At 31.2% G+C, this 16,583-nt stretch overlaps 1 protein-coding gene across 2 annotated transcripts in view; it reads left to right on the plus strand.

Moving 5' to 3' along the window:
• Positions 1–16,583, plus strand: part of LOC124534494 (matrix metalloproteinase-2-like) — a 153,586-nt gene that overhangs the window by 47,169 nt on the left and 89,834 nt on the right. For both annotated transcript variants that reach the window (XM_047110396.1, XM_047110397.1), the window contains exons 3-4: positions 13,243–13,365; positions 13,478–13,650. In XM_047110396.1, coding sequence (XP_046966352.1) covers positions 13,243–13,365; positions 13,478–13,650 — 296 coding nt within the window. The remainder of the gene's footprint in view (positions 1–13,242; positions 13,366–13,477; positions 13,651–16,583) is intronic.

Raw genomic sequence — 16,583 nt, forward strand, 5'->3', positions numbered from 1 at the left:
AGCGTCCAAGAACGAAATCGGGGACATAACAACTTGTATTACATAAAGTATAATCATTGTACTGTGTGATACATGATGTAAAACAAAAAAGTAAGGATAATAATGAACTGCAACAGATTCTTGTATACATACCATAGACATACATAGCATTGCGTGCCGGAGACGTTTGAGATGTGATCCAGAGATTAATTTATTTAATGTGTAATTCCATACTTCGGGACATAAATAACAGTCGAACGCGTGTCTTTGTGTAAGAAACGGCGCAGACCTTCGACAACGCTGAGACTATCTCTGCCCTTTTAATCACATGTTTATGACTTGCATGTACCTTATTTTGTATTGATATAAAAATAATCAGCAAAAATCTAAATAATATAAATTCATATATTATAAATTAATGAAGATAAATTTTAGACGTGCAGCAAAGCAAACTAAGTTATCGGTCTCGGCTACAGATGTGTTCATGAATTTTTTAGATATTTCGATCTTGTGACGATTTATAAGAAAGACGTGGTAAGGTCAGCAAAAGAAATCGTAATAATCACAAAACTGATTTTTTAAATACCTGTTTATTTTAATATTGAAACCTACCGAGGTAAGACTAATAATATTTTTGCAACATTACAACACTTTTCCACCATTATATTGAACAAATACATTTGACAATGTTTACTATATTTAACATAAGTACAATTAACAAAACACAACTAATTCCTATATTTTTGTTCCGTATTAAAAAGATAATCGTTCAAATGTCTCATAGAAAAAAACGTCAAGACGATCTTGAATCAAGGCTGGTTATTATCTCCCATGTTGGGAGGTTGACTAGGCGTGTTTGCCATAAGCGTCACAGCGACAACCGCAGCTGGTTACGAATCACTTTTTACCGAGTTACGCACGGTATTAAAGGAAAAAATAAAGAAGCACCTTGAATACTGCCCTGTACTGTAATTATACTGAGATTTTTCTCATTTTGTAACCGCGAGAGATAATTTATTCTAATGTTTGTATAATATAGTAAAGTAAAGTAAAGTAAAGTAAAGTAACAGACTGTAAATTTCCCACTGCTGAGATTAGGCCTCCTCTTCCATTAAGGAGAGGGTTTGGAACATATTCCACGATGCTGTTCCAATGCGGGTTGGTGGAATGCACATATGGCAGAATTTCTATGAAATTAGACACATGCAGGTTTCCTCACGATGTTTTCCTTCACCGCCGAGCACGAGATGAATTGTAAACACAAATTAAGCACATATATATAGCGGTGCTTGCCTGGGTTTGAACCCGCAATCATCGGTGAAGATGCACGCGTTCTAACCACTGGGCCATCTCAGCTCATAATATAGTAGGTATTTAATATATGATCATGTTGATTTTTGTATCATACATTTTACTTAGTTGCAGTCAATACACATATATTGTTAATATTACTACTTCCTTGGTTTAGTGGTTAGCTTATGAGAGCAGAGATCTCAAGGTACTAACTTCTGCTCGAGTCGTAAAAAAATATATAACCACCAAGTAATAACCTGGACTCTGGAAGTTGGCAATGCTCACGCGTGTTTTGGAGGGCATGATCAATAAAAATGCAATGGCTTGACGTACTCTGCGACAAAAGTTTTTAATACTGGTGATTTTGGGTTTGAATTCAAACAAGCAAATTATTGAAAATTAGATCCCTACTTAGGCAACAATACCATTTTTTATAGTTTAATAATTAGAAGATACAAAAGCATATTGTTAATCACAATCATATTACCTTATTTTTAAAATAAAGAATTGATCTTCAGATGCCTTCAAATTAAATTTACTGAAAGTTACATCGAAAAACTCAGGAAAAAATTAAACTATTTGTGTATATTCTTTCCACGTACAATGATTGAGTCATGCTGATCATAGATGCGAGTTTCAATTTCTTTTCATTTTCTTATCGAAACATGTTCCAATTGGACTGTAGCACGTAACATAGTTACTATATTAAAGAAAGAAAATAGAAAAACAGTTGCTCAGCTATTTTGTTTGATTAAATTAGCATGAAAAGAAAAGTCCATCTGATATTGTTTGTATATGCAACCATTTATATGTCTAACCGTCCGCTTACTGTCTAGAATTGTATTTTTACGATATGCTTGTTAAATAATTAAAAAGTTATATTTAAAACTTATTGTTATTTTGTCGTTGATACTTATTACGGGCAATAATAAACTAGATGTATTCACAGGTCAATGTTTATCGCTAAATGAAAAACTTTTATCTTTAGACTAAATTTTATGTTCTTTTCGTCAAGCATTAAAAAGATAGGAATAATTCATTCCTAAATAAAATTCTTAAACATTTCGAAATTTGTTTTAGCTCAAAATTTCATGTGGAGCAGTCATTGAACTACGCTTTCTACAAGGAATAATTGATAGAGTATTTACCAATTCTGATCGATTTATACTATTATTATAATTATGATCTGTTATTTATTGAGAGCTCGACATTTTATGAGTCCCATAGAATTTGTCAACAAATAAATATAATTAAGTTTATTTTCCTTCTCAATTTCATTTACTTTCACTAAAATACTTAATAATAACGGATAAATATTTAAAAAAAAACTTGAACAGATCGACAATATGCATCCATTCACATTTGATTTAAATTGCCACATAGGTATCCTAATTAATGTCACTCCTATCTTTATATGTCATCTGTATCCAGCAGTTTTCTTCTCATCATCAGGGCGACCACCCAATCATTGGAAAAACGTACCCTGACTATTGATATTTTACCAATAAGCAGGTATATTACATTAAATATATTTATTTTACAATGGTAGCTTTTAATTATTAAAAGAATAATATAATTATACTACTATAAACAAAGAAAGCAGAAACAATTGTGATAAATTAACTTTTTATTGTTTGATATTATAATAACATAATAAATTTAAACGTAACATACTTTTCTTTCCTGCTATATCGATATAAATAATCTACATGTAGCATATTCATATGTAGTAATGAAAAATTTAATGAATAACGAACACGTAAAGTTTATGTTAGAGTTTTTTAATAAAACGAAACCATTTTCAAAAGCGTATTATTATCTTTATTTTTCGCACCTACAGTGCATTACATGAATGAAGTTATAAAATATTAAATTTTATCTATAGCAATAAAAATGAATTTACGACGTTCTATGAAAAGATCTGCGTTAATATTATAAAATGGAAATATTGTAATGGAAACGACGAACATAAAATACTGACAAAATGATAGCACTGTCACTTAATTATATTGAAGCTTAAGAGTACTTTTTATGTTTCTTAATCGCTTTACAACCCTCTAATAAAACTGAACGAAGACTTGGAAAACAATATAAATAAAAAAACGATTACAAACTTTTTAACTTTGCAATTACTTTTAGAAGAACATGTGTGTATGTTTTTGTGTCTGTGTAGAGCGATATATAAATACTTCTTTCTATTCTTATCAAACAGAATGATTAGAGTAAGAACAGAACAGAACTAGAAGCTCACAGTGGAGGCGAGAAAAGGTCGATAGAATTATAGGATTAATGTTAAAAGGAACATCAAAATACTGTATCACTGTACATCGGCTTACAATATTACGAGTAACGTAGTCAATTCTCAGAGAAAGCACTGCAGAATTTAATTTTAAAGATACTCTAGTTTTAACGGCAATTTCTATCGTGAAAAGGCAATATTACTGTTTACTGAGATGCAATAACCGATTCTCAATGCCCCAGTACTATTACTGAGGCGATTCTAGTAACACGCCTTAGAAAACGATTTTCACCTTGAGGTATACGAAAACGTGAAAGATTAAAATAAGGTTTCTGCGGACTTTTCGGTGACTTATTTCAATTTCTAAGACTTCAACTAATGATATGTGTATTTACTTAAACGTTATGCCTTCCTATTGTACTAATTGTGTCTATAAAACGAGATAAATTAAACGGAATTCCAAAAGATTCCACTACTAATCAATTCCATAAGTAATTGTATATCATTAAACAAAACATGTATAAAATGTAATTTGATAAAACTTAATGCTTATATTTCTTAGATTGAAACAATTATTCTACTAAGGATCATCAAAATTCATCGTTTTAAACTGACATGACATAAGTTTTAAAAGTCATTCTCACGCTTTGCGCCTGTTGTATTGAGTATGCACACGACGGCCTACGTATTCCATCTGAGTCGCTCCGTGTCTAGGTTTTGCAATGCAATGCACTTTCATTGTAAGACTTAAAAGGAATGTATTGATTTTAATTAGCAATGATTTATAAGGAGCAAAAAATTTAAATAAAACCATTTTATTTACCCACCAAGACACTTGATTTAGATCTCTGCTAGAACTGCAGTATTTCTACCATTCTGCTAATATGTTTAAAGTAAGTTTTATTTTAAATCTTTGGTTCGAATTTAGAATCATTTAAAGCTGTGAACAAAATAAAAAAGTCGAATAGGTCTGTAAGAATCTTTAATCAAATACTGAACTGTAATATATGGTAGTCTAATCGAAAACGACAAAATCTATTACTTAATATTGTTTATCAAGTTAATAAAATAGTGTAGTTTATCGGTGAAAATGTAATTAAGTGCACAAACCAGGCGTCAAAATGGATGTTTAAAGCGCCTTTGACGTCGCTCCCTGGAAAACCGATAGTAATCTGAGCGGCATTAGCCGAGCGCCAAGTGTACGGACGATATCAGCGCCTCCTGAATCTAATTTAACTTTCGTTTGTTAAAACGCCTGATGAAGCACTTTTTTATTAAATGGGTCACATGTTTAATGTGTTTTGTTTATCTGCCGTCTGCACATTATATAGCTTATGCAAACAGTGTTATATACATATGTATATATGTACCTATCGGAAAGGGTTGTTACGCGAGAAGCAAAAAAAGGTTTGAAACAAAGTTGACGTGAGCTTGTTATTTTATTTAATCTTGGAGTGGCTGGTAACATAAATAATTCATGAAAAAATTAGCGCATAATACATATATAATATATTCATAACAAAAGATATAATAATCATTCTATGTAAATTCATTGCAACACCCTCAACGAAACCAACTTCCGTAATTAAAATATCCTCGTAAGCCGCATGTGGCAATCTGCCAAAGGCGACACAAAGCAACAGTGTTCACAAAAATTACATTTCTGGCGGCATCCCATTTCACAAGATTGACAAATTATGGTGGAAATAATGAATATATTAAAATAATTCTACCATTTTTATATAGATATGTACCTATATGTATATTCAATATTTGTAATCAAATAGTAAACGTATTACGAAGTTTATAATTTTAATCAGAAATGTATAGGTTTTATATTCCTTTTTTACACATGACAAAAAATATTTAAATTCAAAATATTTGTGAAAATCAATAAGAAAAGAACATTAGGAATTTTTGGATAAGAGTTTAACAAGATTATAGTAAACGCAATTTGGGATTTGAATACTAACAAGATGAATTAAACAAAAGGAATAAAAACAAATTAAGTATATTTTATAAGTAATATTTCTTATACACAAGATAGTAGAACTTTTATCGAATTGCAAGAAATACGTAAAATCTAAGTTTTTTTTATCTCTATCACATTCGATGGGAACAAGCTATAGGTATGTTAATAAAATGACATTATGAACTTATTATATTACAGAAATAAAAAGGGATTAATCTTACTCTTACTCTTTCCGACATTCTCTGTCATCCTGTGCAATAAAAATTATGTTTCCCGTTTCAAATATAAATTAAAACTATTAGACGAAAACTTGAAATCAAAGATAAAAATTTGAAATTAAAGAGTTAAAAATACTGCATTTTGTTTGCACACAACTCGATATCTATATATAACAAAACCGGAGTGTCTGTTTATATATTAAAATATACACTTTTAATTAATGGATGTGTATAAGTACATATTCCAAAAAAATATTTTACAACATTTGTATGTCCGTTTGTTACGGCTAATCTGTAGAACGAGATTTTGATGAGACTTTCACTGGCAGGTGATGTTATAAGGAGTAACTTATTCTGGTTTTATTTTAGAATTATGTATAACATAATAATAAATTCACCATCAAGTCGGGCGCCTATTATTTAAAATCTATCTAGATATCAATAAAATCTATTTATTTCACAACTTATTTTTCAGGCGAAGATCGAAGTAATAAAATTTTATTTCCATACATATTTTTCATTTTTAGTTGCTCGTGAGATTTATTTTAACTAAAAGCTAATATAACCAGTTTGCATTACGTCTAGACTCTCCTTTGCTAAGAAAATGAAATGAAACTCGAAGATGTCTTGCAACATAATATTGAGCATAAATTAACATGAAGCAAAATAGAATGCTGAAAAGATTATTTAAACAAAATCTTTTTTAAAGCAACGACTTTAATTTTACAGAAGATTGTCTTAGTCAATTGTTCCGAAATATTAAACAACAATAGAATAATAAAATAAAATAAAATATAGCTGTAGATTACATACAGTCAATGATATGAATTATTATTTACATTATTTAAAATATAATCATTCTTAATTGTAAATAATTACGATAGATTAGATTGCATTATTTTCGGTTACAATTTTTTTTTCGTCACGGATTAATGTTATAGTTTTATTTTTACTGAACGAAATCAATGTCTAATAGGATTTATTTATTTCTTCTTCACAAATCAGCAACACTTCATTACTACTCATTCTTCCCAATTGTTATAATTTATCAAGTTCTTCTAGCTGTAACATGTATTCACAACGATATGACGTTGTTACATTGATTTTATTTCAAACTAGCGACCCGCCCGGCTTCGCACGGGTGCAAGGCTAATATAATACTAAATATACTGCAGAATTTGATTATTTTAAACATCTTATATTATCAGTTTCTTTACTATATTGTCCATGTATTATGTACAAAAACCTTCCTGTCGAATCACTCTATCTATTAAAAAAAAACCGCATCAAAATGCGTTGCGTAATTTTTGGTATCCAAGCATATACGGACAGACATGGGTAAACGACTATGTTCTATACTATGTATTCACAATGATGACGACTTGAAAACGTGAGTACAACGCTACAGGAAAATGTATTGCGGTTTCAAACAACTATGCACTCTGATTTCTGATGAATTAAACAAATACTATGCTTACGTCAAAGCCGCCGGAACAAACCCATTTCCCTGCCAAAGTAATTTCATTTAATTTCGTGTCACTCGCAGATTTGAAATGCAAATTCTGTCCCTTATTGTCGTCCCTCAAAATTCAAACGGATACTATTGTCCCTCACTCACGGCTCGATGAAAATGATATGCTTTTGTTCAATGACATCAAGGATTTTGAAACAAACTATATTATTAACATTTTCCTCTAAACATGTTATACGAATTCAATAAATTAAAATGAATATACGGTTTCGAGACATGTTTTATTTGGTTCTTTGAGCTACCTAAGATGAGTTCCTCCGCACATTGTCAATTTGTATTTATTTTTCAATTATATCAATAACAAAATCCGGTAAAATCTTCTTTATATCCTTAGAAAACAACTTAATAATGTAATTTAAAAAAAAATATTCTTTTCCATGACTAAACTAACCTGAGTAAAAAATATCAAGTAGTTTTTTCTAGTCGTGTATCGCTAAATTTATAATAAACAATTCACAAAGCGATGACCCAAAAATTTCACACCACATGAAACATTACTATCGATAAACAGCGATCGGAATTAAACTTTTAATGATTTCAGATGTAAACGCTTACCTAAATCGTTTTGAATCGACTTCAAAAAGGAGGTTTTTAATTCGTCTGTATTTTTTTTTGTGGAATGTATTCTATTGTCTGAGCTTAGGATGAAATATGGCTCCCACGTATTACTCATTATTGTCATTAGCCGTCGAACAGATGTTCATATAGAGGATGATTATAACCTATTAACTGTTATTAACTAACCCACTAATATAGAGACTGCTGAAGCTATGACCTATTTCATTTTGTAGTTTCAAAGTATGAGATTACTTTTTACAAACAATCTTACTTCTAATGGATAATATTGCGGGTCTCATCTCCACATATAATTCAAAAATAGAATAAGGCGTTATAAATGATATATTTTATTTTACCTATATCTTTTATTTTATAATTTATATAGACTTGAGTCACACGATCATAGGCAATGCTAAATATACTCGTCTAAGAAAAAATAAAATAACTTACATTTAAAATATGTCAATAAAATGAAATAGCATTTTTCAAATTAATTATACTACTATTATATATTAAAAAAAGTAATTAAAAAAATCGATCATTGTGATTATCGATTTTAATTGAATAATATCGATTATTATAGTCGATAGAACCGCTGCACTAAACAGGCGTTGTTCTGAACCATTAATATCCACTCTCGATAGGGTAATGACGTCGAAAGTGCTGACACATGTCAACGGGTGCGAACACAGAGCGAGCCCAACCCCCAAAGCTTAATTAGTTTACGATGATAGACGCGATGGGGCATGCTAATGAAATAATGACTTTGCGATCAGAAAAACTCCCATGGTAAACTGTATCGGTAGCAAGTATATCTAACATAAACAATTGTTTTATTACTGTTACAGTAGCCTCATTATCATATAGTATATTTTTTTATGGTACAGTTAGGCGGACGAACAAATGGACCATCGGATGATGAATGGTCACCACTAACCAATGGTTATAGTGACAATGGTACTGTAAGAAATATTAACCATTTTTATATCGCTACTGCGCCATCAACCTTAGAAATGTGTATCTTGTGTTGCTTATGCCTGTTACACAAGAAACAGAACATTGCTCACTCATCCTTGAAACCGGAACACAACAATACTGAGTACTGAGTTTGGCGCTAGAATATCTAATGATTGGATGGTACGTACACAGATAGACGTGCACAAAACCCTTCCATCGAGTAAATTGTTTTTATTTATCTATTATGCATATTGTAACTTTTTTTTAATATTTTAGTCATCCTTTTTGGTGATGGTCTTTTTGCGATAAATTCGACATAGGATCTTACGGGGCTCGCAACTTTATTGATAGTGGAAACTATTAAGTAATTATTGGAAACGTACATTAATTAAATTATTTTTTTTATTATATTTAATGGAAAAAGTAAGTGTTTAAAATTAGTGATGTTGCACATACTTTTATGACTTCGATGTAAAAGCAAATCAGAAAAAATAAAAGGTCTTGATTGTAAATGATGTATCATTGTTATTGTATAAATGAGGACCAGTTATTTCTGTCCGTTTATCCACTTACATTTATACAGCGATCGTAAGGCGCTGCCTTGTCTTGGAATAAAGACTATTTCTAGCCTTGAGCGCATATACTTTTTTCAATGAATTTATTTTTTTGCAACAAAGAAATTGTGAACTTTATTGCCAACAACTGTGAGGGTAGAGTGATAAATCCTATTGATTTATAGCAAGCGAAGAAATTGAATTTGTTTTAATAGTTTTATTTCTTTGTCCACGTTACCTACTCCAGTGGGCAAGTTTGTATCGGAAACTTGGTAGATGCATAAGTTTATTTAAAAATAAAAAAGAAACCATCTATTTGATATTAACATTTTTTAAAAATTCCTTAATGAGTTTTCTTTAAAAATCTAATACTAGTTTTACTGGAAATATGCTTCGAGACAAAATAAAAAAATAAGTAAATATATACCAATGATTAGCGAATTCAAATCCGAGCTCCACTGGATTTTCATTTGTTTAATTTGCTCGGCGGTGAAAAATAATAACGTTAGTTAACCTGACCAAGTTTTGGACAAAAATGTGTCATATTTAATTACAACAATCCGCGTTTGAGCAACGTGGTGGAAATTAAAATAAAGTGCAAGCCTTCTCCTCAAAATAAGAGGAGGCTTTAGACCAACAGAGAGACATTTGAAGTCTATTTCAGCAAGATGTATGTTAAAATTAATCAGTTGCTCCCCTTGAATAAATACAATCAGATCTACCAATTGTTCATTGTCCTCAAAATAACCCAAAACATTTAACAAAATCATCGTTGTAATCTTTCGGAGTATCGAGCATTCAATTAAAAAGAAAGTAGTCCGGACTAATGAGATTCGTCAATTAATTTAAGTGAATTAAAGGACAAATAGCAAACATCACGCGATTCAGGAGCTTAGCGTCCTAGATTCGGAAGGAGCCCATTCGTGGAGCAGGGAAGTGCTGTTAAATCAGCAATAATTACGGCCATTTGGGGAAAGCACGCAATATCGTGATTTGTTTCTTGAAGAAATCTTACTTATAGAAGATGGCAGTGTGATTAGAGGCACTAGGGACAAAACGTCTTAGTACCAAAAGTTAACAGAATTTGCGATATAAGGAATGGTCAATACTTCTTACAACAGCAATGGATAGTGGTAACCTCCAGCGTAACATATAAGCATGTAATTGCACCATTAGCATAGACGTTAGGAAGAGAAATTTCCAATTGATTTTACTCTGCAATTCTTAAGAGAAGAGTCATTCCTCGTTGATTGAATTTGCAAATATATAATAAGCTGTATGGACCAGTAGATAGAACACGTAGACGTCTCTGATTAAGACAACTGGACGTCAGCGTCTCTTATGTTTTTGCTTAATTTTGCTAATGAAAATATAATGATTCAATATGTGTTGACCATTATCCCAATAAAAATTTACTACCACTTAAACACAGCGTTGAGGAATAAGTCACTTTAAAAATGACAATTTACCGTTAAAACATCTTTAAAAAGTACTACATTAATTGAAGTAAATAACCGTAAAAATGAACATTTGACACAACGCAATTTATGATTAAAACATCAATTTACGAGAATCAATTAACAAACGAAGTACGATTAATATGAACACATCGTATTACTGTGTCTGTACTTATTTATCCTCCAAATCATTTTAATAAATTGAAAATCAGCGGTATCGGTAATAAATTTCAAATTAACAGCGATCAATTAACGTGGCACTGATTCCGACGATCAATAACGGTTTTAACCTAATTATTGACATATTCGCATTGTTTTATGGGTTCATTCAGCCGATTGGCATAAATTATTGCAGACCTCTATGGCATCTATAGGTCCGTTGACCCGACTTACTTTTGTAGAGCGCCGGGTCACGTCCTCAAACGTTAGTCGTACTATTAATAAAATATTTGTTTACTCTTCACTTATTGTTTCAAAAATGATTTGGTGGTGAATATTTTCCATCCAACAAAATATACCTAATTTAGATATACTTTTAAAATCACTTTTGAATAGTCATTTTACAGAATTATATTAAATGTAAACAGCTCCCACCGTATAGGACCCCAGAATCTGCTGTAAAATAACCGGCAAGGAACTTCCTAGTTTAGTGTGTCACAGATAATATTTTAAAAGGATTGGACCATCTCTTTTAAATCCATAAAACACATTAGTATGTAATATGAAAAATCAACGTACTTAGTATACAAAAGGTATGTGTCAATAAGATTATTTTCACAAAATTAAAACAAAATAAATTCGGAAAATGTAAAAAAAATATGAATCTACATATTTATGATAAAGAGCTACGTGCTACTCCGTAGATAAGGATGCTACGATGGTTACATAACAACATACAGGTTGACATAACACACGGCCTTACGTAACGGTCTCATTGAGAACGTAGCTGCTCGAGGTAAATATGCTTTGATTGTTAACCCTTTGAGAGGTTCGTAAAATACACGAGCGATGAATTTTAAACAATTTAATATTCTTAAATCTCACTAAAGTATCTTAGCTTAAAACGAAAACATTTGTCTGTATTAGTATTGTGAAACAAAAAGAAATATAAATTTATATACGACATATTTGTTTCGATCTAGGAATCCATATGTTTTTAATATGTATGTACGTATTCTTACATAATTAATATAATATTGGCTTAATTGGCTGTACACCAAGCCAAAAGTGTACTAAACTGAGGCTAAATCCTAGCATAGGTATATTATGTAACCTAAGTATCCGATACAAAATGATATTTGTCAATCCATGTCTAAAGGGTTAAACGGAGGTGTAGCTTTACAACAACAACAACAACAACAGCCTGTAAATTCCCACTGCTGGGCTAAAGGCCTCTACTCCCTTTGAGGAGAAGATTTGGAACATATTCCACCACGCTGTTCCAATGTGGGTTGGTGGAATACACATGTGGCAGAATTTCTATGAAATTTGTCACATGCAGGTTTCCTCACGATGTTTTCCTTCACCGCTGAGCACGAGATGAATTATAAAGACAAATTAAGCAAATGAATCAGCGGTGCTTGCCTGGGTTTGAACCCGCAATCATCGGTTAAGATGCACGCGTTCTAACCACTGGGCCATCTCGACTCTTAGGTGTAGCTTTGGGTGTATTTTTCTGCTCGACGGGCAGCTAATTCATAATATATTATAAAAATACAGTTCACACCAGACTATTGTTTTGCAACCCGTAAATCATTGATTTCTAAGTTGTTTAAACACAAGACACATTAATAGGGAAGATAAATATTATGTACAGGTTGTGTTGCTCCGAGACTTTACCATTTGTAGAGCGTAGGTAAACTTGGCAAGTAAACTAAACCCTCTAATCGGCACTGCGAAGCAAGTTCTATTGGTGTAAAATATTTCAATTCAAATATTTATATTTAATTTAAGATTTACGAAACATTTTTATTTAAAAATTATGGCCCGCATATTCATGGATTTGTTTTTAGTGTTACACACTATATACTTATAAACTATAGCCTATGTGTCATTCTGAGGTATAAGCTATATGATTGTAAAGTTGCATTAAAATCCATTCAGTAGTATTTGCGTGAAAGAGCAATTAACATCCATACAACACATATATACTTTCGCCTTTCTATAATAATGTATATACAACAGTAGATATTTTAGCGTGGTAAATAAAACTATCATTACTGCAAAAGATGTAACTTCTGCAGTATAACTTATTTCTAAAATATTATATAACTAATATTGATATGTATTTATTAATGTAATTTAGGATCAGTATCTGAAAAGTCATTTTTCATTAAGAACTATAGTGTACCTAGGTACCTATTATTTTTTTATCTTATGCTATATCTGATATTGGAATTGTTTGAATTTTTAATAAACTAAATTTATTATTTGTTAATGTTGGAAAATATATGTTCGAAGTTCACTTTTTTTTATTTTTTTCAGAAAAGTTACCTCGAAACGTTTGGTTATTTAAGAAAAGGCCACCCAGAAGTTGGAAACTTGCTCATGGGTGACGTGTCGCAATCCTACGAAGACGACTTCAGGATTGCCATAAAAACTTTGCAAGTAAGTTCAGGTTTACTGTATCAATAGTTACAATATAAATTAACAATTTGGAAAATTTGAAACTATGCTAAGAAATATGTTTGTAACCCTAATGTTAACTCTTTATTTCCAGGAATTTGGTGGTTTACCAGTAACTGGTGTTATAGATCATGCCACCGTCGAACTAATGAGGAAGAAAAGATGTGGGAGACCAGACAGGGAGCCGGGAGACGACGAGAATGGAAGAAGACGAAAGCGTTTTGCAGTACAGGGAGAAAAATGGAAACACACCAACTTGACTTGGAGGTAAGTTCAAAATAAATCCGGTTAATAGTAATCGATTGCAGATTTCAAAATATTTTCTTGTCGACTTAAACATATGAAAATACTATGAACGCCATCTATTACCCATTATTAGAACTAGTTAGTATTACACAATAAGTTTTTATAGGTAGTACATAGATGGCGCTATTAATGTCAAAGAGCGCCCTCTATCGTTGAGTTAAATAAAATATTTTACATATCTACTCATTACTAGATGTCGCTAAATACCGTAACTGGGTTTTTATTATTTGCTTATTATGAAGTATGTGTCGATATTTATACTTTTCTAATGTTTCATTAATAATTACATAAAAAAAATAAAAATTGAAATCCCATATTATTATTTTCAAATATATATTATATATATTATGGGAAATTTTGAGTTATATTCCTATTTATATTTTATTGTTAATTGTTGTCTTTATTACTTAACTTATGGACACATTATCTATGAAGTCGCAGAATTTATTTCTCCAACAGCACAGTAATACTTTAGGGCCACATAAAATTGATGACAAATAATAGTTAAATCACGGAGATCGTAAAAGTTACGACGCTTTTCGCGTGGCTTAATTAAAAGAATATGTCCATCCGACGCCGTTGAGTGTAGGTGCCTATTTCGGGCTGCAAATAAACAAGAGAAGGTTTCTACGAAACATTTTATTTCATGACATACATTGAAAGCTTCATTTGTGTTACGAGTAATAACAATAATTACAAAGATTCTTTGTGATTTTTGTTCTTTAGTCGTAGTAAAATCAAGGAAATAGTTAAACATTCTTGTTTTAATTTAAAAAATCGGAATTAAGCAATAACTTTTACAGCAAAATTATTTTATACTAGTAAACTAATATCACTCGTACGACATTCTCGTAAAACAGTGTGATGGAGTTAGTTGCTTTCCACCATAACTCTGATAATACTTTAGAAAGCTAGGTACGTTGTCGGTTTTATTTGAAGTGGAAACAACTACAGAACTTGGGGCTAATTTGAAAAGTTCACAATCACCTGCACCGATCGCGGTTTCAGCACAATTTCCTGTCGAATTAATGGTCTGTCAATATTGTAGTCCTCCATTACTGCTTGTTGTGCAAACTGGCAATAAAACGAGCAGTGCCATCTCGCGGCGAGTTTATGAGAATATGGCGCCGGTGGTGGCACATCACGAAAAAAAGATATCGACTTTTGTAATACTCTTACTTTTTGTTTTATTCAGTTTTACAAATGTATTAACATTGTATATTACTTTTACTTAAAACAAAAATTAGTCACTTATTTTATTCATAATGATTACGGTATGTCATTTGAGTAATTTAATTAGAATCATAGGAATTATTATAGTAATGCTATTCGGAATTTACTTATTATACTATATTTAGTATCTCAAGTAAGTATAGATTTAATTTTGCGTAGGATTTGCTCTTATTTCGAATTAGTTCAATAGAAAAATTGTAAAAATTGCAATATATAAATATTATTCGTACCGTAACTACCTACATGAAGCTGTATCAAACGAACTCTATTTTAGATATATTATCCGCGACATTGAACAATTTGAAATGTAAACGAGCCTCATGTTCGAGACACCCAATAACGATAGTTATTACATCGAAATGGTATTGTTTTCGCAATGGTGCTGACAGTTGGATGACGGCCACATTTCGCCCCCCACCGCGCAGCGCTGTCATCGCCACTCAGGCAACACTGGAACATAAACAGGGGAATGATATATGCGTAAAAATATAATCACTTATTGGAATGATACATACTGAAATGGATGAAAGGTGTGGCGGAACAAGCGTTATTTATTTTATGAAATTTTACGAATTTTCTAGGCGAAGATAAAAACAAATATTTCATATCCATTATAAGTTTATATGCTCTCTAAGGAGACGGTCACAATCGAAAATAGAACAACAGTTTAATATTTTGCAATTAATTAGATTTTACTCTAAACATACAAGTACATTTTGCTGTTTTGATTTCTTATAATAGTTCTCTTCCCATTAAAAGTGGATGTGCTCAAATGTTGATATTTTATTATTACATAGGTAGGTTGCTGCCAAATGTTAAGTCCATCTAGGTAAGATACATTAACCACCCCTTACGTCGCCAATGTGCCATCAATGTTGGGAACAAAGATGTTGACTGGATTTACACAGGCTGACTCACCCTTCAAACTGAAATACAGCACCATTAAGTGTTGCTGTTTAGTGAAAGAATATCTAACGAGTACCCACCCAAACGAAGTTGCACAACGTAATAACTTTTAAATCGTGAGAGACCTGAATCCGTTTTGTCTTGCAATGCAATTTATCAAAATCAAAAATTATGATATCGGTATCAAATCAATTCCATACAACTCGTATTAATACTTTACTATATTTGTCGTGACCTGTTTATTACGGGGATATAATTTTATTTACAATTAAATTTCTTCAATTCTTTTTCACGTCGAGTATTATATGAATATTTGATTGGTTCATTCATACGATCCCTTTTTTTCGCAAATTCAACTTTAAAACTTTCTGCTATCACCCCTGTCTCAGACTCGACGTAAACACGAACTGGGTTGACATTTCAATATTGAAGGCATTTCACAATATCCATAGCTTTATAGCCCTGGCTATATGACGCGATAAACAGCTTATTATGCGTAGATTGAATGTACCACCGTGATAATAGCATTAGAGGTTTTATATTATCATATTTTGAATCTACTATCAGACTCATATTCACACGCAGTAATAAACGTAATTATTTTTTAAATGATAAGTTAATTAAACGAAACAAATAATGCTGCTATAGGTACTAAATCATTGTTGGTAAAAATTAAATAGAAAGTATTGTGCAAATAATAAAAAAAAAAATCTTTTAAAATAATAATAATGATGACTTTTAATAATACATTTTCA

The sequence above is a fragment of the Vanessa cardui genome, chromosome 12, assembly GCF_905220365.1.
Source record: "Vanessa cardui chromosome 12, ilVanCard2.1, whole genome shotgun sequence".
Classification (NCBI taxonomy): domain Eukaryota; kingdom Metazoa; phylum Arthropoda; class Insecta; order Lepidoptera; family Nymphalidae; genus Vanessa; species Vanessa cardui.